The sequence below is a fragment of the Neoarius graeffei genome, chromosome 16 (assembly GCF_027579695.1).
Source record: "Neoarius graeffei isolate fNeoGra1 chromosome 16, fNeoGra1.pri, whole genome shotgun sequence".
Taxonomy (NCBI): Eukaryota; Metazoa; Chordata; class Actinopteri; order Siluriformes; family Ariidae; genus Neoarius; species Neoarius graeffei.
In genome coordinates, this window is record NC_083584.1 from 56,938,592 (window position 1) to 56,959,896 (window position 21,305).

The 21,305-nt window shown below is 40.3% G+C and overlaps 1 protein-coding gene across 1 annotated transcript in view; it reads right to left on the reverse strand.

The window, feature by feature from the left end:
* scn4ba (sodium channel, voltage-gated, type IV, beta a) overlaps window positions 1-21,305 on the reverse strand; it is a 78,184-nt gene that overhangs the window by 35,183 nt on the left and 21,696 nt on the right. The window contains exon 2 of the mRNA XM_060943231.1: window positions 5,147-5,310. Coding sequence (XP_060799214.1) covers window positions 5,147-5,310 — 164 coding nt within the window. The remainder of the gene's footprint in view (window positions 1-5,146; window positions 5,311-21,305) is intronic.

The window sequence follows — 21,305 nt, forward strand, 5'->3', positions numbered from 1 at the left end:
TGGCGATCAAGTGGCGGTCCTCGCCCTCCGTTACTACCTGCTGGGACGCCCTTTCACCCTCTGTTCGGACCACGCGCTCCTCCAGTGGCTCAACCGCATGAAGGATGCCAACGTGCGGATCACCCATTGATATCTGGCACTCCAACCCTTTAATTTCAAGGTGATCCACAGGCCGGGGGCCTAGATGGTCGTGGTGGACTTCCTCTCCCGTCGGGGGGGAGTCGGCTGCAGGCCGGACGGCCGCCCGGCCTGAGTCGGGTGGTGGGGGTATGTGGCAGTGGGGGCATGGTCAAGCATCGGCCTGTGACTGGAGGGCAGAGTCAGGGAAGGTAAGTGGCAGAATCACTGCACCTGAGGTTAATTAATGTGTTTGTGTGTCTTCCCCAGTGACCGCACCCTATTTAAGGAGAGAGAGCGAGAGCAGAGGGAGCTCTCTCCCCAACCAGACGACTGATGTGTGTGCGTGTGTCTGAGTGTCTGGGAGAGTGGTGTAACGCTGAAAAGTGTAACAATAAAAAGAACTCAGTGCTGGCCTGCCGTCCTTCTGTGCTCCACCCACCGATACGAACTGTCACAATGAGTAACATGTTGAGTTGATTAGAGTGACACAACCAATCAAGGCTGAAAAGATGATAAAAATATGAAAACTAGAAGACAGGGCTGACTTTCGGTCTACCTATGGTGTTAGCAAATGGTTGGGGAATGTCATGCCTGCTGTGTCATGTGACTCAGCAGTTTTTCTCTTCCTGTCCCAGGAAAAATAGGTTTCAGTAACAGGGTTGCATGCATGTTCTGGGACACAACTTTAGTGCATAATTACTATTACAACCCTGATTCCAAAAAAGTTGGGACAAAGTACAAATTGTAAATAAAAATGGAATGCAATGATGTGGAAGTTTCAAAATTCCATATTTTATTCAGAATAGAACATAGATGACATATCAAATGTTTAAACTGAGAAAATGTATCATTTAAAGAGAAAAATTAGGTGATTTTAGATTTCATGACAACAACACATCTCAAAAAAGTTTGGACAAGGCCATGTTTACCACTGTGAGACATCCCCTTTTCTCTTTACAACAGTCTGTAAACGTCTGGGGACTGAGGAGACAAGTTGCTCAAGTTTAAGGATAGGAATGTTAACCCATTCTTGTCTAATGTAGGATTCTAGTTGCTCAAATGCCTTAGGTCTTTTTTGTCGTATCTTCCGTTTTATGATGTGCCAAATGTTTTCTATGGGTGAAAGATCTGGACTGCAGGCTGGCCAGTTCAGTACCCGGACCCTTCTTTTACGCAGCCATGATGCTGTAATTGATGCAGTATGTGGTTTGGCATTGTCATGGAAAATGCAAGGTCTTCCCTGAAAGAGACGTCGTCTGGATGGGAGCATATGTTGCTCTAGAACCTGGATATACCTTTCAGCATTGATGGTGTCTTTCCAGATGTGTAAGCTGCCCATGCCACACGCACTAATGCAACCCCATGCCATTAGAGATGCAGGGTTCTGAACTGAGCGCTGAAGATAACTTGGGTCGTCCTTCTCCTCTTTAGTCCGAATGATACTGCGTCCCTGATTTCCATAAAGAACTTCAAATTTTGATTCGTCTGACCACAGAACAGTTTTCCACTTTGCCACAGTCCATTTTAAATGAGCCTTGGCCCAGAGAAGACGTCTGCGCTTCTGGATCATGTTTAGATACGGCTTCTTCTTTGAACTATAGAGTTTTAGTTGGCAACGGCGGATGGCACGGTGAATTGTGTTCACAGATAATGTTCTCTGGAAATATTCCTGAGCCCATTTTGTGATTTCCAATACAGAAGCATGCCTGTATGTGATGCAGTGCCGTCTAAGGGCCCGAAGATCACAGGCACGCAGTATGGTTTTCTGGCCTTGACCCTTACGCACAGAGATTCTTCCAGATTCTCTGAATCTTTTGATGATATTATGCACTGTAGATGATATGTTCAAACTCTTTGCAATTTTACACTGTCAAACTCTTTTCTGATATTGCTCCACTATTTGTCGGTGCAGAATTAGGGGGATTGGTGAACCTCTTCCCATCTTTACTTCTGAGAGCCGCTGCCACTCCAAGATGATCTTTTTATACCCAGTCATGTTAATGATCTATTGGCAATTGACCTAATGAGTTGCAATTTGGTCCTCCAGCTGTTCCTTTTTTGTACCTTTAACTTTTCCAGCCTCTTATTGCCCCTGTCCCAACTTTTTTGAGATGTGTTGCTGTCATGAAATTTCAAATGAGCCAATATTTGGCATGAAATTTCAAAATGTCTCACTTTCGACATTTGATATGTTGTCTATGTTTTATTGTGAATACAATATCAGTTTTTGAGATTTGTAAATTATTACATTCCGTTTTTATTTACAATTTGTACTTTGTCCCAACTTTTTTGGAATCGGGGTTGTATTTAAAAACTATTGATGATTAAACAGATTATTTTAACAATTACAAGAGACATTTATCAACAAATTGACACTCGACAAGTAAGTTTAAAACTTATTTTTAACTGTTATATTTGACATGCAAGTTGGTCATCAAGAAGGTGGGACAAGAGAAAAATGCCATCATAGGGTGTGCTCAAGATTTATTTGGTATTTTAAATACACTACCGTTCAAAAGTTTGGGGTCACCCAGACAATTTTGTGTTTTCCATGAAAAGTCACACTTTTATTTACCACCATAAGTTGTAAAATGAATAGAAAATATAGTCAAGACATTTTTCTGGCCATTTTGAGCATTTAATCAACCCCACAAACGTGATGCTCCAGAAACTCAATCTGCTCAAAGGAAGGTCAGTTTTATAGCTTCTCTAAAGAGCTAAACTGTTTTCAGCTGTGCTAACATGATTGTACAAGGGTTTTCTAATCATCCATTAGCCTTCTGAGGCAATGAGCAAACACACTGTACTGTACCATTAGAACACTGGAGTGAGAGTTGCTGGAAATGGGCCTCTATACACCTATGTAGATATTACACCAAAAACCAGACATTTGCAGCTAGAATAGTCATTTACCATATTAGCAATGTATAGAGTGTATTTCTGATTAGTTTAAAGTGATCTTCATTGAAAAGAACAGTGCTTTTCTTTCAAAAATAAGGAAATTTCAAAGTGACCCCAAATTTTTGAACAGTAGTGTAATATTTTGAAAACACTTTTTCTGCAACTATATTTACATTTTGTCTCAGGACAAGTATAATTTACACAACAAATGCACGTTTTAGCATTTTGTGCATGGATTATTTGAAATGTCATGGATGGGACAGAAAATTTCCTCCAGTTCTGGAATGTCCCTTCTGTAAACATGAGGGCCACCTTGGCAGAGTGCTGAAAGGCCATCATCAAGGCATTCAGAAAATCAGAGTCTGACTCAGTAAAGGTAGTTCATGCGCAATTGGCTAGTATTAAGGCTGTATTTTCAAAACTAAAGCTGCATCTTCAGCTCAACACTACTGAACAAAAGTCTAATCCATTTGGTAGTATTTAATACACTAAACCCATGGTTTCTACACAACAATACATCTTTCCACATTCCAATTGCTGTGAAGCAAAAAAGATGCCTCTGCTTCCATGTAAATGGAGTGTCATCAGGCATTACCCAAACTCCATCATTTAAATGCACACGGCTGTGGGTGGCTTGGTCCACAACAGTGATGAGTCAGCCTACAGGAATTAGATATGCCTGTGAACTGATGCGCTAAGACTAACTTTAACATCAGCAACTGATTGTTGACTCCAGGAAGCTAAGTGTGGACTACTAACCCCTTCATCTCCATCAATGGAACTGCCATAAAGAAAATCCATAGCTTCAAATTCTTCTGGGTTCACATAACTCATGAATCCTCCACATTTCCACCATCATCAAAAATGCCCATCGAAACTTTCACTTCCTCAGAAAGCTGATGAAGCTCAGTCTACACCTTCGGAGCATCAGAAAACGTTATAGATGCATATTGGAGATCATATTGACTAGCTGTGTCACAGTCTGGTATGGCAACTCCACTGTGTCTAACCACAAGACTCTGCCTCAGGTGTTCATGGCATCCCAGCACATTGAACTATGGTTAATATTATTAACTGGCGTTGCCAGGTTTTAACAAATTTCCAGTCCAATGACATCTCTAAAATGACACAAAAAACCTTAACCTAGTCCCCACCAAATAAATAAATGAATGAATGGATGAATAAATAAATAGGTAAAGTAAGTAAGTAAGTAAATAAATAAATAAATAAATAAATGAATAAGCAAGCAACCAACTGGAAAAGGAAAACATTGTCCTTTTCTTTTTTTTTGCAGCCATTGTGCAGCAAACATATATTTCAGCTGTATTTCTAATGTATGGACATTAGCCACTCCATCATCCTTTCCTTCTCTCAATTTTTGCAAAATATCTTACAGTAGAAATGGTTCTTTACCGTACATCACACATGCATTGTCTGCACTTATCTTTTAATATAGACCAATCTGGCAACCCTTTTATCAACTGTTATGTTCACTCCTTTTTTATGTGAAACTGTTCATAGCTTGAGCATGGGGCAGAGAAAATCCTGCTGCACTTATGGACCAATATGAGCACTTGACTTGCTGCAATCCCCATTTTTGACCACTAGGTGCAATAACTCAGTGTAAGCAAAGTGGTCAATGGTCATTTGGCACAAAAGTGCATCCATCCATTCATTATCTGTAGCCGCTTATCCTGTCTTGGGTCGCAGGCAAGCTGGAGCCTATCCCAACTGACAATGGGCGAGAGGCAGGGTACACCCTGGACAAGTTGCCAGGTCATCGCAGGGCTGACACAGAGACAAACAACAATTCACATTCGCAGTCAATTTAGAGCCACCAATTAGCCTAACCTGCATATCTTTGGACTGTGGGGGAAACCGGAGCACCTGGAGGAAACCCATGCAGACACGGGGAGAACATGCAAACTCCACACAGAAAGGCCCCCATTAGCTGTTGGGCTTGAACCCAGAACCTTCTTGCTGTGAGGCGACAGTGCTAATCACTACACCACCGTAGCACAAAAGTCTTTGTGCACAAATCCAAAGTCTTTTAGCACAATTCTAAAGTTCTTCTGCACAAGGTCTAAGAACATTTAATCTATCATAAAACTGATGAAGGTCTCACCATTTCCATTGTCCCATTGTCATTATACTTCCAGTTGAAGTACAGATTCTTGATGCCGATGCAGCTACTGTAGGTACAAGGTAAGAGTACCGAGCTACCATTCATCACCTCAACAAAGCTAACCTTCCCCACTGATACTTCCAATGCCTGTGCACACCATACCCCTGAAAAAAAAGAGAGAGAGAGAGAGAGATTAAAAGATTAAAATATTAGACCACATATACAGAGAGCTTAAAACAACAACTCAAGCACTCCTTTGCAAGTAGCCCCATGAGTGGTTGATTTGTGTATGTGTACATAGAATACTCGAGGGTAATTAGAGAGACATACTCTTCAAGATTCCTGGCAACTGGACAATGCTAACTCTGTCAAATTCCAACTTTAATCTAATTGGCTCATGGCATCCAAGTTGTGCAAATAGTCAGGAATAGAAAACAAGTTTCCGACTCACAGAAGGATAGAGTACAACATTTCAACTCAAATATGGAGACAGAAACTATTATTATTATTATTATTATTATTATTATACAGAGAAAAATTTTATAACCCTCCCAAAGTAATTTTACCATACCCGTGTATCAAACTTAATGTGGAAAAGGTAGAAATATTTCTCATCTAATTATCTGTAGCCACTTTATCCTGTTCTACAGGGTCGCAGGCAAGCTGGAGCCTATCCCAGCTGACTACAGGCGAAAGGCGGGGTACACCCTGGACAAGTCACCAGGTCATCACAGAGCTGACACATAGACACAGACAACCATTCACACTCACGGTCAATTTAGAGTTACCAGTTAACCTAACCTGCATGTCTTTGGACTGTGGGGGAAACCGGAGCACCAGGAGGAAACCCACATGGACACGGGGAGAACATGCAAATTCCACACAGAAAGGCCCTTGCCGGCCACAGGGCTCGAACCCAGACCTTCTTGCTGTGAGGCGACAGCGCTAACCACTACACCACCGTGCCACCCTTTGTAGGGAAGATGATGTTTAGTATTTTATACATCTTAAAATGTCAAGTACATTATGCTAATTAACTCAATATATATAAAGGGTGAAGCTAAGATATCCAAATTCCAATTATGTTTGGCCAGAGGCAAACAATCAAGATAATCAAGTTTGACTTCCCACCAAAGTAAATTAGATGTATTCCATGGACATACAAGTCAAGTTTCAGGCCTGTCAGTTAGTATTAACCACGTTAAATGCCTGCTAGAAGCTAATTGGTTAATGGCAGTCATGTATATTGCCTAATCAAGTCACCCTTTGTGGATATAACAGGAAAAAAATGCAACTTAAGCAACAATCATTTGAATTTTATTGAAGCCCCTACTCAGATACCCCACCTCAAAGTCATATACCTCATCCATTTTAGGGTACATCACCTCTACAAGTGGCTGGGTTATTCCATAACTGACCAATTTAATTGAAGAGCTTTTACTGTATGTGCATTAAAAAGCACATTGAAACTATGACTTAATTACTGCTGACATAACTGAGCATTGCTAAAAATCTCTTCCAGAAGATGATCAAGGTTTCCTACTTCAACCCCTCCTTCCTCTTTGATTCTGTTTCACCTTTCACCGCCAAGGGAAGTGAATATCACCTGAATACCTGCAGGCTGAAGCTTTCGAACAGTTTTAAAAATAAAAACAATAATATGTATACACGTTGATAAAAAGGAAATGATTGAAATAAAAATGTAATAGGATATCTTGTATATTGACAGTACACTGATAAATGAATAAGCAAAATTGTAATTATAAATCACTGTAAATTTTAATTACTTTAACAATTTGGGGTCCACCATCCTTAGTCAGCAGCTTATAAAACAGAACTTGCCCCAGCACATCCTATTATATTGCAGAGTTTTTTGTTTTGTTTTGTTAAATATCATGCTCTGATAGTTCACTTTGCAAATAACTTCCTGAAGACATGAGATACCAAATCAAGGTGTTGGGCTCACAGATGAGAATGACAAGGACATGACTGTGGTTGAGCAGTACTAATAAAAACAGTTTTTGGCAAACACAGTACAGGGTCAAATAACAGGCACAAGGTTGAGCAATCAGGACAGAGTAGGCAGGATAAAACAAACTAACTGGCCACAAAATCAGGTAAACAAACTCTGGAAATACAACTTGGCAACATCAGACAGTGTCAGTGTGCAAAGTCCTTGTATGCAGTGACTGACTGTGTGCAAATTGAGTTCAGGTGTGTATGATCAGCCTGCAGGGGAACTGCGTGAGGTTCTAGGAAATGGAGTCTGCAGTGTCCATGTTTGTAAGCTAAGTGTGTTCATGGGAAATGGAGTTTGTGGCAGACTCTGGTGCAGATGTGACATCATCCATACATCTATTATCTGTAACCGCTTATCTTGTGCAGGGTCACAGGCAAGCTGGAGCGTATCCCAGCTGACTATGGCCAAGAGGCGGGGTACACCCTGGACAAGTTGCCAGATCATCACAGGGCTGACACATGGAGACAAACAACCATTCACACCTACGGTCAATTTGGAGCCACCAATTAACCTAATCTGCAATTAACCTGCATATTGTGTTAATACTGCTCCTTCCTCGAGATGATATCATGCAAGAAAAATCCACTTAACTTCAAGGTCAGAATTACCAATAGCTGAGACATGCTTCTCTTTTACTCAAACTTACACTACATCCCACAGAAGTAACTCTTGCATAACTTCTGCATAGTGCTTAATTCCAGAGTTATATTTGAGGTCTGAATACCAATGTGCACAATTCAGCAAAGTCTTACTGAGATGTTCATTCTGGAGGTTGACATTATGCTGTCACACCCCACTACATCACACAGGGTGAAAAAGAAACACACTTCACACAGACAAGCAGTGTGTATATATTCTCGCATATACAATCAGTCTGCCCACGAGAAGAAGAGAGTCCACCTCCATGGAACTCTGAGAGCTCAATCTTTTGGGTAACAACAATGGGAATCATTCAGCGACTAATGCATGCAAGGCAAGCATATCTTGAGCAAAGAGGCACCAAACCCATTTCAGTTTGGTATCATGCATGGGCTCATGAGCACAAGAGGAAAATTCCTCGGAGGCTTTTTGGGGATCATGGCAGATGACAGATGGCACCTTGTTGGTTGTGATATGTTTGTGCACCCCAGCAAAAGGCCATCCTCAGTTTTGTGACAAACTACAAAGGGCACCACGCAGCACATCTTCATGCTAGATCAAAAGGTGCAGGCTATCTGCTGGTACTTCATATAGTGAAGGCTAGCTACATCGGGGGCAGGGCTTTATCTTACAAAGCCCCACAGTTATGGAACAGCCTTCCAAGTAGTGTTCAGGACTCAGGCACAGTCTCAGTGTTGAAGTCTAGGCTGAAAACATATCTGTTTAGTCAAGCATTTTGTTAATAGTTTTATTAGATAAAGGAGTAGCTCTAGAGGGTCATCATGCCTTTTCTTTGGTAAACTGGGATGTATGGATGCTGTCAGCCTCCCACTCACTCTCTCTTGAGTTTATTGACGGTGTAGTGGCTGGCTGCTTTATGTCCTGGGGCTCCCTCATGCCTGTGTTACCTTCTGGCTCTCCCCTTTTGGTTATGCTGTCATGTTTAGTTTTGCTGGAGACGCTGCTTGCACTCAACACAAAATGTATACTGTTCTTACTCATTTGGTGACACTGGGCATACCTAACAACCTGTGTTTTCTCTCCCTCCCCCCCTCATTCTGTCTGTCCCTCTGAGTTACATGTCGATCCCGAGACCAAGATGCTGACCTCTTCCGCTCCTCGAACTCGCCTGATCTATCCTGATGCCCTATGTCTGGCTGGAGTCTCATCACATTGCTCCTGTGGAGGACGGCCCCATATGGACAGTCAAAAGTTGCACTTGAAAGATGGCTCTGGACATTTACAGTAATGCAATTATGTCTGAGGACTTCAGTTGACTTGCTAACTTTAGGACTGCCGTTGTCATGAACAGTTTTGCACTCAAGTTTCCATCAATGAATAGTTTATAACTTCAACAAAGCAGACTTCATGTTAAAACTATAATGAATTTCCTGGTTTCACTGTTATACTTTGTGACAATATAAGGCACTGTTGTAGAAGCAAGTTATTTATAATCACATTATCTGTTATCACCCAAATGAGGATGGGTTACCTTTTGAGTCTGGTTCCTCTTGAGGTTTCTTCCTCATATTGTTTGAGGGAGTTTTTCCTTACCACCATCGCCACAGGCACCACAGGGGATAAATTAGGGATAAAATTAGCTCATGTTTAAAGTCTTTAATTTTCTGTAAAGCTGCTGTGTAGCAATGTCTATTGTTAAAAGTGCTATCCTTGACTTGCAAGTGATGTCAAAGCAAAATAGAAACCCAAATGTTGGCCATGTTGGTGGATATACGAATGCAGGGTCAAGTAACATTCCATACAAAACATACTCATGCGTGCGCAACTCTCTGTGTTTTTCCACTGCTTTAAGCATTCTTTTAGTTATGCCGTATCTTTGTGCTATATATGGTTGTGGTCACAACAGTACTCATGACCGTGGCACATTCCAATTTTTTAGAATTCCGTCCATGATTCGGAAAGAGGGCGAGGAAACTCTGAGGCTTAGTACAGAGAGGAGACAAGGGGATCAGGACACTTCGTTCAATGACCATTTCATCCAATAGTTAAGAGATTCTTTCCAAAGCCTTTTTCATATGCACTATCAATTATTTTATATTTCAGGTATTCCAGTGTTCGTGAATGAAAGCCCCAAGAGAGCACTGCTCCACGCCTAAAGATTTAATGTGATCCAGCCAGGTATAAAAATTAATAACTCAGCCAATGGAGCTCACAGTGAAGCCACATTTTACAGACACCTCTCTCTAAGCCTTCCCCTTCAAAAGAGCATGGTCTCAGGTCGGTAGGACCGCGCCTCGGCCCAGGATTCGCGAACGAAGCCCCTGTGAGAGCGCTGCTCTGTGCTTGAAGATTTAATATGATCCAGCTGGAAACATAGACATGCAAGTGAGCAGCCTGCAATGACAAGGGAGTTAACTCATCCCAGGGCCAGCAAGTGGCACGGGCCGACATGGTTACCCCCTTAGTACACTTTTTAGTGTTGAAGCTGCTTCGGTCAAATTTCATTGAGAATTCCTCCTTTTTTTGAACAAATACCTGAAATATAAAATAATTGATAGTGCATATGAAAAAGGCTTTGGACAAAATGGTCATTGGACAAAATGACCTGTATTCGTACTTGATGGTCGGTAGAAGCGTCTTATCTTCAGAAAAGTCAGACTTTTTTCAATAATATAGCTCAAAACCACACATATCTATCTTCTCTTTGTATTGAATCTTCACTCAATTGTTCAAATCGTGGTAATACTGAGAAAATTCAGCATTGTTTACGGACACGCTTTCAGCAGCTGCCATTCTAGTTGCTTTGTATATCCGCCATCATGGTGGACGCTCATGACATAGCACATTTTGATCACGTGGTTGCAAGTCATCTATAAAAATAAACTTGACTTCATGTAGACTGAGAATTTATGCTGTCTAATGTTCCCTGAAAGGAAGCTTGTGCACTAGGAATCGGACAGTGTGCATTATCCAGTCCACTGGTGTGCCTTATCTGATCCACCAAAGAGCCGACAAGATCTGTATATTATGCTCTGTTTTCAGGAATGTTTCCAGGACAGCTAGCTTGTAACCCTAGGATATGCACTTTACTCCAAGGTGCCAAACCCATTGGTGCAATTAACTTGGCTGAGGGTGTCATATTTCTCTGTCCATTTGGGACAGCAAATCTGCTCAGGCAGGAAGATGCAATGGTGTTCTGACCATTTTAGTGCAAGCAGCAGTGAAAACCAAAGTCTCACTGGCCAGCTCGGAGCAAGAAGGAGGACTTGGCCTTCCAGTTGCTGAATTCTGTGTAATGTGGGCAGAATCAGCAGTAGAAATGGAAATGTACAGTAAACAGTGAGGTCCATCAGACTCTCCAGCTCGTCCAGGGAGAACCACTGTCCTAAAATGAGTCAATTTGGTATTGTCAAAGAGGTCCACCTGTGCCTTGCCTTACCTATGCCAGATCTGCACCATCAATTTTGGGTACAGATGGTGATTAATGTATCTGACCATGATAATGATGTGCAAAGGGGCCAGTGCATGATGGTGTATCAGAACCAGTTAGAAGATTTTGAAGGCCAGGTAGACAGCTATCAGTTTCAGCCGACGGATGTGTTCTGATCTTACATCTAGGTTCCATATGATTCCTGTGCCTCTGTAGCACCACACTGCCCCAAGCCAGTGAAGGACACAACCATGATGACAGTCTCTCTCCAATGGGAAACTATTCTCAATTGGATTGTTTTCATGAGAAAAGCCTCGTATCTAATTATTTAATTTGTATCTACAGTAAACAGAGCAAAGCTATCTGCACATGGACACACACAGTAGACATGTCATACATGAGCCACTCAGTAGTTACAAAGGTGCACAATTATCAATCTTTAACATGAATTTTATTATATTGAAATGGTATCATGATCGAATCATGATTGTGAGCTGGCCTAGTGTCCGCCTCTCAACTGGGAGATTGCAAGTTCTACTTGCGGTCAGGTCATACCAAAGATCAAAAAAACGGTACCTACTGCCATCTAGCAAGGTATGTTGCAATACAGATGTGAGTAGGGAAGTCAAACTCTCACGGTTACCAGAGGACCAGCCCCCACTGTAACCCTAGCTGTATAGACGAGAGGCTGAGGGCTACGGAAATCGGTGTCGCACCCATGCATCTCAAAGAGCTGGTTAGTACTGGGACAGGAGACTGCCTGGGAAGACCAGATCCTGGCATGGAAGGGACTTTGACTTGATGATCTAATCATGGCTATTGCTAAGTAGCTTTTGCAATGCATGCTAACTAGCATGCTAATTTGGATTTGCACTCAATGTTGGCAACAAACAGATAGCCCTTTTTTTACATGACAAAATCACAAGACATTCGAACTGATTATTGTTTTGATACAGTCCTGACATAACACGGGGGAGAATGTGTTCAGAACAACTACTTACAACCATGCAATATCAAAACTGCATGAGTAAGAGTGCAGTAATCCTGAATATCAGTACAGCTTTGATTCAGTGTCGCTTATCACAGCCATGCTAATATTCAGTAGAGCTGCATGATCAAGAGAACAATGTTGCTTTTATACAGCAGTTCCATCAACAAGAAGTTAAGATCGAGTGACATTTCACACACAATATGGCCAAATGTTCCGTTTATTTTTGCTCTGCTTGCAGAAATAGATCTGAAAGAAGCCACTTTTTTGACTTCATTTTAAAGCATGTTATCTAGTTCGCTCACACCGACTTGTACATTCCAGTTAAATCAACAGCAAGAACACAGAGGAAAATGACTGAGTATGTGTCACACTTTTTACCCCAAAAACTATTGACACCAAGCATAAGATTATTAGGTAAAGTGTAAAGGTGCAAAGAAGAAGAAGGTAAACAGAAGGGGGGGGTTGTTATTTCCTGACTCCTACTCTGATATTTTCAACATGTGGTTTCGTGGAAGTGCTGAGAGGACTGCACACACTGGCTATTTTTAAATCCAGCCGTGCCATCTCAATATTTCATTCCTTGCAATGACACTATTTTGTGTTCTGTTAAAGTGTGTGTGTGTGTGTGTGTGTGTGTGTGTGTGTGTTCTGGTTGGCATGAAGCCAAGATTGCACTGGTAAACATGCACAGTGTTACATGCTCAGCTGTTACTGAAGGCAGTAAAGGAGTATTCAGAAACACTTTCATAAACGACACACAGATTTCTATTTCAGAATAAATCGTGATCTTCTGCAGTCAGCTTGAATATCGACACAGGATTATAAAGGAAAGGCATCTGCTTACCTTCTGTTACAGTAGGCTGTTAAACCCAAACACTGTAAATGTCATTTTAAACCAGAAGCTGTGATGATGCTGTTTCTGCACTGCTGTGGTTATGGATCAGAAATCAACAAATGTACTGCACTTCGCTTTACTTACATTCACATGATAAAAATTATTTGATTTACTGAAGTTTTTTTTAAGTTAATATTATACAAATAAACATGAAGGTGAATTTACAGAAATCAGTAAAAAAAAAAAGATTAGTATTGTTGCCATTAATGTTCTTAACCAATCATTATTGCTTTTTTTTTTTTACATTGCAGACTTTATGAATGAAGACTGACTGTGTTCGTGGGTTGAGTTGTTGAAATAAAATTCCTTCAAAGAGGAAATGTTGAGCAATTGGTTGTGTAATACAGTTTTTTTTTTTTCAATTGCTTAAGCACAATTTTGAAAACAGGGCCCGGTTTTTCAAAACACTTCACACAATTAGCACAACACTACAGCCAAGTAGCACAACACCTCAGATCATTTGCAAAATGGAACACTTTAGTCAAAACTATACAATTTCTTATAAAAACCCTATATTCTTGTCATAACAAATATATCCATCATATGGTCTGATTCTGTTTGAATCAGTTAAACACTCCTGTGCTCAACCTAAAACACTTTTAGCATTTACATAGAGAAAGTATAAAAATAAATTCACCAACACTACATGACACCAGGGCCCTGTACTACGAACGGTGGTCAACCTACCCAGAAGTAACCCAGGGTTCCCCCGCTAAACCGGGGTTGACAAAACCTGGTTATCTTGTTTGGGGTTAAACGGTACTACGACGCCAGTTATGAAGTTGATTTGTTGAACCTGTGTTAACCTAATCAGGGTTAATGCGCGTTCACGTTAAAGGGGAGGTTATCAGCGCAAATCCCCACTGTTCACAATGGCACGGTCGCCGTACTTCACGGAGGAAGAATGCGCTGTCATAATGCAAAGCTACGAGGAGTTCAAAACAACATTAAGAGCAAAATCTAACACAGCGGCTGCCAATAAGGAGCGGCAAGCATGTTGGCAACGAATTGCCGATCGGGTAAATGCGCAAGTACATTCTCCCTTCTACATGTTCCAGAACAGAAGTATAGGATGAGAGAAATCTTCATGATCAATCACAAGTCACAGAAAATGGTCCTTCGACGTGGCCCCAGTCATATATAGCTTGTTTAATGTCCGAAAAATCCTGAATAAAATTTGGTATGGTAAATTCATGGAGTAAGCTGATATGTGCACGAGTCACATGAATTAGGATGACTGACTGTTCAGTCCCTTTGACTAAGTTGGTGTCGGTCCTGTGAACATTTCAGAGGCAACAGCAGCGCCAAACGCACCTGGCAACAGGTGAAAATGAAATATAAAAACATCATTCATAATGGTGTGTGTGTGTGCGCGTGCAAGCAAGCATTCATTTGCCTTTTATTTATTCAAGTTTTATCTGTTTGCCTAATAGTTCAAATTGTTTTGTATATAGTTTATAATGTTGTTGTGTGATATTAATGATAATATTGTGGGAAAACTACTTTGCATGGACGTTCATTTCATTTATTCTATCGTCATTTTGTTTGTTCTATTTTTGTGTATTTTATTTATTTATCTGTTTGTCTAGTTGTATCTATTTTTCTAATAATAATATATTTTTTGCATTAATAGTTTGTTTTTTCCTATTAAAATAATCTTGTGTTCTTGTTATAACTTTATCTATTTATCTGACTGTTTAGTTGTATCTATTTTTGTTACAATTTCAATATTTTTAATATAGAAAGTTTGTTTTTTTTATTAAAATGTTCTTGTGTGATAACTAGTTCTTGTTATATTTATTGTAGTTGTATCTATTTTGTATCTCAGACTTAAATATTTTTGTAAAACAAGTGTTTTTCTATAAAATATTCTTGCGTTCTTGATAACTATGTTCTTGAGTGGGTTCTTTTTTTTTTTCTTTTACAGAAAAGCCGTTCTGCATGGACATTCATTGAAGCCCTCATTGTTTTTTAATAGTTATTTATGAGCGTTTAGGGGTTACAATAATGTAAGTCTAGGTTGCTTTATATAAAAGGTATGTCCAGAAATATTGATGTCACTGTCTAAGCAGAGGGATCTGGCTTCTTTAGACGCTGTCTTCTTAAAACTGAATAAATATTTAAAAAGAGCCAAATGAGCCAGTCTTTTGAACGGCTCTTTTCAAAGAACGGATCCCAAAGATGCGGATCCCATCAAAGAGCCATAAATCCCATCTCTAATCTGCGCTCCGATATCGCACGGGTCATCCAGGTACGCTGGCATTGTCTCTAGAGGAAATGTCGGTGGAGAGGTGGTGTTTAAAAAGGGTGTGGTTAATCGGAAACCTCGGGTTAACCAAGAACATAAGGGCAATTCCATGTAAATGTCAACCTCACCATGCAAAAATAAAGCAACATGTAATACATCAAAACCACTCCCAGAGATATCACCTAGGCCTGTATTTTACAGATGTGAATAAGTTGAACCAATTTGTAACCAACCTAATATGTCACTGTCAGTCTTTCTTTCTTATAATGTAAACCCCAAGCTAAAATCAACTTTGATCATGTACAATTCTATATTATTGCCACAAGCCACAGAAATGTATGCTAAAATCCACAAAACAGCAAAACAATAGCCATCCTAAATATTATTTAAGAACTTTGATAGTTTTAGCTGATATTTAGAGAGTTTTTCAAAGGGTTATGGTGGTTAAATTGCTGATTTTCTAAACATATGCCATGTCTATTTCAGACGCGTCACATCCATAACGGAATTTCGTCACATCCATAACGCTGACTTTTCCTTCCGAAACTCTGCATGAAGTACAAAATATTTTAAACAAAGATTTTTTAATATTCACCTTGGACCCCTCTATCAAATGGATATCTCCATTTCGACATTAGGTTTACAATTTCACAGAGTTTGATAAAAATGTACAGTCACCCAAGAAAAGTGATACTTTTTCTGTCACATCCATAACGCATCTTTTATTGGCATTTTCTGGCATGCCCTAGATGTACTATGGGAATTGTTCTTGTTCTATCACTTCTCCAGTATGGTACAGCCTTAAAATATGCAACACCTGTTTAAATACTGAGAGACAATAAAACATGCACTGGGTCATTTGTTGCCATTTTGAGTTCAAGTGTCACGTCCATAACGCTGGAATTGCTCACAACCTGAGACGAGCAGGTTTGAGATGCAGCGTAAGTTGCCATGGCAGCATACCTCGGTTTGAACATAGCCAACTTTCGTAGTATGGGTTAATCGGGAAGTTACGCTACACGTGATCAAGTTACTCTCGAAGTTACCCTGGTAAGCCAGAAAACCCGCTTCGTAGTAGGGGAGAGCGGGGTAAGATGAGCCAGGGGGTAAGATGAGCCACCCCCTGTTTCTAAGAAACAGTAAACAAATGTGACCACATTCAAAGGGGGGCGGGACCATTTACTTACACTTGTGGAGAGGACCACCACATGTCAAACTAGGTGAGGGAGATATTTATAAAAATGTGTTTTTGTGCTTTCTAAGTCAATTCCATGTTTGTCCACAGTGAAGATGATTTAGAGAAGACAAAAGTAGAATAATATTTAGACACATTAGGGTTAAGTTAGTGGCTTTCTAAGCTATGATATGAATACTAATAAAAATAATTTTGATTAGCCTAATCCCCTTTATTAGCATTTTTCTACAAAATGGTGGCCATGGGGTAAGATGAGCCATTAGATGTGGGGCAAGTTGAGCCACTGGCTCAACTTACCCCATTGGTGGCTGAGCTTACCCAATATGGATGACACTTAAGTTTTCACATTTACTGGTCATATATGACAACAACATAAATATGACATCAGATGAGGAAGACCAGTTGTTAGATGTGGGGGATTATGTTGTGGCAAAATTCACGGGGAAGAAGAAAGTGCATTTCTTCATTGGCCAGATAATCAAATTGGATGTCTTCGAAATAGAGGCAAGATTTCTCAAAAGAAGCCGGTCATGCCATGGCTCTGCAAGAAAGCCAACCTTTGTCTTCAAAGAGAAAGATGAGGCTGTCCTGTCAAGACAGGATATTGTGAAAAAATTGCCCCGCCCCTTTACTGTTGGGGGGACAGCACGGAGGGAGAGGCAAATGGTGTTCCCTTGCAATTTGAACGCTTGGAACATTGAATAATGATGAAATGATTGAATGATTGATGGAATGATTGCTGCATGTTTTAGCAATGTTTTAACCTACTGAAAGAAATAAGATTTTTTGGCACTGTTCTACTGTTTTAGTAATTTATATAATATAGTATATCTCTCATTCCCTCTCTAACCATCCCTCTTTCTATCTATCTACGCATATCTCTCTCTCGATCTATCTATCTATCCCTCCCTATCCCATCTCGTTCTATCACCTCTCTCTTCATCTCCCCTTCTCAATGCAACGGCCCTATCCCCCACTTGATTGACTTGACATTGATTGCATTTCTAATAATAAAAGTTGTTTACTTTGTTAACCTAACATGTTTTGTGTTGGCTCAATTTACCCCACACAGTGGCTCATCTTACCCCGTGCATGGGGTAAGTTGAGCCACTTGACATTTTTTTTTCAAGAGGTAATATCACTTTTTTGCTCAGATAGTAACAGTACACTTTGAAATTTGGTATGGTGTATAGATTGGAAGCAAAAATGGCTTTAACATGTAGTTATGATGAAAAACTATGATGAAAAACTAGGCCCAATTCCAAAAAAGTTGGGACAAAGTACAAATTGTACAACCCCGATTCCAAAAAAGTTGGGACAAAGTACAAATTGTAAGTAAAAATGGAATGCAATAATTTACAAATCTCAAAAACTGATATTGTATTCACAATAGAACATAGACAACATATCAAATGTCGAAAGTGAGACATTTTGAAATTTCATGCCAAATATTGGCTCATTTGAAATTTCATGACAGCAACACATCTCAAAAAAGTTGGGACAGAGGCAATAAGAGGCTGGAAAAGTTAAAGGTACAAAAAAGGAACAGCTGGAGGACCAAATTGCAACTCATTAGGTCAATTGGCAATAGGTCATTAACATGACTGGGTATAAAAAGAGCATCTTGGAGTGGCAGCGGCTCTCAGAAGTAAAGATGGGAAGAGGATCACCAATCCCCCTAATTCTGTGCCGACAAATAGTGGAGCAATATCAGAAAGGAGTTCGACAGTGTAAAATTGCAAAGAGTTTGAACATATCATCATCTACAGTGCATAATATCATCAAAAGATTCAGAGAATCTGGAAGAATCTCTGTGCGTAAGGGTCAAGGCCAGAAAACCATACTGGGTGCCCATGATCTTCGGGCCCTTAGACGGCACTGCATCACATACAGGCATGCTTCTGTATTGGAAATCACAAAATGGGCTCAGGAATATTTCCAGAGAACATTATCTGTGAACACAATTCACCGTGCCATCCGCCGTTGCCAGCTAAAACTCTATAGTTCAAAGAAGAAGCCGTATCTAAACATGATCCAGAAGCGCAGACGTCTTCTCTGGGCCAAGGCTCATTTAAAATGGACTGTGGCAAAGTGGAAAACTGTTCTGTGGTCAGACGAATCAAAATTTGAAGTTCTTTATGGAAATCAGGGACGCCGTGTCATTCGGACTAAAGAGGAGAAGGATGACCCAAGTTGTTATCAGCGCTCAGTTCAGAAACCTGCATCTCTGATGGTATGGGGTTGCATTAGTGCGTGTGGCATGGGCAGCTTACACATCTGGAAAGACACCATCAATGCTGAAAGGTATATCCAGGTTCTAGAGCAACATATGCTCCCATCCAGACGACGTCTCTTTCAGGGAAGACCTTGCATTTTCCAACATGACAATGCCAAACCACATACTGCATCAATTACAGCATCATGGCTGTGTAGAAGAAGGGTCCAGGTACTGAACTGACCAGCCTGCAGTCCAGATCTTTCACCCATAGAAAACATTTGGCGCATCATAAAACGGAAGATACGACAAAAAAGACCTAAGACAGTTGAGCAACTAGAATCCTACATTAGACAAGAATGGGTTAACATTCCTATCCCTAAACTTGAGCAACTTGTCTCCTCAGTCTCCAGACGTTTACAGACTGTTGTAAAGAGAAAAGGGGATGTCTCACAGTGGTAAACATGGCCTTGTCCCAACTTTTTTGAGATGTGTTGTTGTCATGAAATTTAAAATCACCTAATTTTTCTCTTTAAATGATACATTTTCTCAGTTTAAACATTTGATATGTCATCTATGTTCTATTCTGAATAAAATATGGAATTTTGAAACTTCCACATCATTGCATTCTGTTTTTATTTACAGTTTGTACTTTGTCCCAACTTTTTTGGAATCAGGGTTGTAAATAAAAACGGAATGCAATGATGTGGAAGTTTCAAAATTCCATATTTTATTTAGAATAGAACATAGATGACATATCAAATGTTTAAACTGAGAAAATGTATCATTTAAAGAGAAAAATTAGGTGATTTTAGATTTCATGACAACAACACATCTCAAAAAAGTTGGGACAAGGCCATGTTTACCACTGTGAGACATCCTCTTTTCTCTTTACAACAGTCTGTAAACGTCTGGGGACTGAGGAGACAAGTTGCTCAAGTTTAGGGATAGGAATGTTAACCCATTCTTGTCTAATGTAGGATTCTAGTTGCTCAACTGTCTTAGGTCTTTTTTGTCGTCTCTTCCGTTTTATGATGCGCCAAATGTTTTCTATGGGTGAAAGATCTGGACTGCAGGCTGGCCAGTTCAGTACCCGGACCCTTCTTCTACGCAGCCATGATGCTGTAATTGATGCAGTATGTGGTTTGGCATTGTCATGTTGGAAAATGCAAGGTCTTCCCTGAAAGAGACGTCGTCTGGATGGGAGCATATGTTGCTCTAGAACCTGGATATACCTTTCAGCATTGATGGTGTCTTTCCAGATGTGTAAGCTGCCCATGCCACACACACTAATGCAACCCCATACCATCAGAGATGCAGGCTTCTGAACTGAGCGCTGATAACAACTTGGGTCGTCCTTCTCCTCTTTAGTCCGAATGACACGGCGTCCCTGATTTCCATAAAGAACTTCAAATTTTGATTCGTCTGACCACAGAACAGTTTTCCACTTTGCCACAGTCCATTTTAAATGAGCCTTGGCCCAGAGAAGACGTCTGCGCTTCTGGATCATGTTTAGATACGGCTTCTTCTTTGAACTATAGAGTTTTAGCTGGCAACGGCGGATGGCACGATGAATTGTGTTCACAGATAATGTTCTCTGGAAATATTCCTGAGCCCATTTTGTGATTTCCAATACAGAAGCATGCCTGTATGTGATGCAGTGTCGTTTACGGGCCCGAAGATCACGGGCACCCAGTATGGTTTTCCGGCCTTGACCCTTACACACAGAGATTCTTCCAGATTCTCTGACTGTTTTGATGATCTTATGCACTGTAGATGACGATATGTTCAAACTCTTTGCAATTTTACACTGTCGAACTCCTTTCTGATATTGCTCCACTATTTGTCGGCGCAGAATTAGGGGGATTGGTGATCCTCTTCCCATCTTTACTTCTGAGAGCCACTGCCACTCCATGATGCTCTTTTTATACCCAGTCATGTTAATGACCTATTGGCAATTGACCTAATGAGTTGCAATTTGGTCCTCCAGCTGTTCCTTTTTTGTACCTTTAACTTTTCCAGCCTATTATTGCCCCGGTCCCAACTTTTTTGAGATGTGTTGCTGTCATGAAATTTCAAATGAGCCAATATTTGGCATGAAATTTCAAAATGTCTCACTTTCGACATTTGATATGATGTCTATGTTCTATTGTGAATACAATATCGGTTTTTGAGATTTGTAAATTATTGCATTCCGTTTTTATTTACAATTTGTACTTTGTCCCAACTTTTTTGGAATCGGGGTTGTACTCAAGTCAGTCAATACTGAACATTTCAACAGAACATTCATAACAAAACATTTTCCAATTTTCATACAGTATTACTGAATGTACCATTGTACTGTAAGCTTACAGTAGTACTGTAACATAAATTATGTATCCAGTTCAGTACTGAAAAAAAAGAAAGAAAACTAAACATTATCTCTCCACCTAGCTGGATCTGGCCACAGGGCCTTGTCAACATCACAGGCTATATTTTCATTTGCAAGGCAACTTGGGAAGAATCTTCTGGACTGACGAATCCACCCTTGTATTGATGCTGCATCAATTTGATCACATGCTTCCT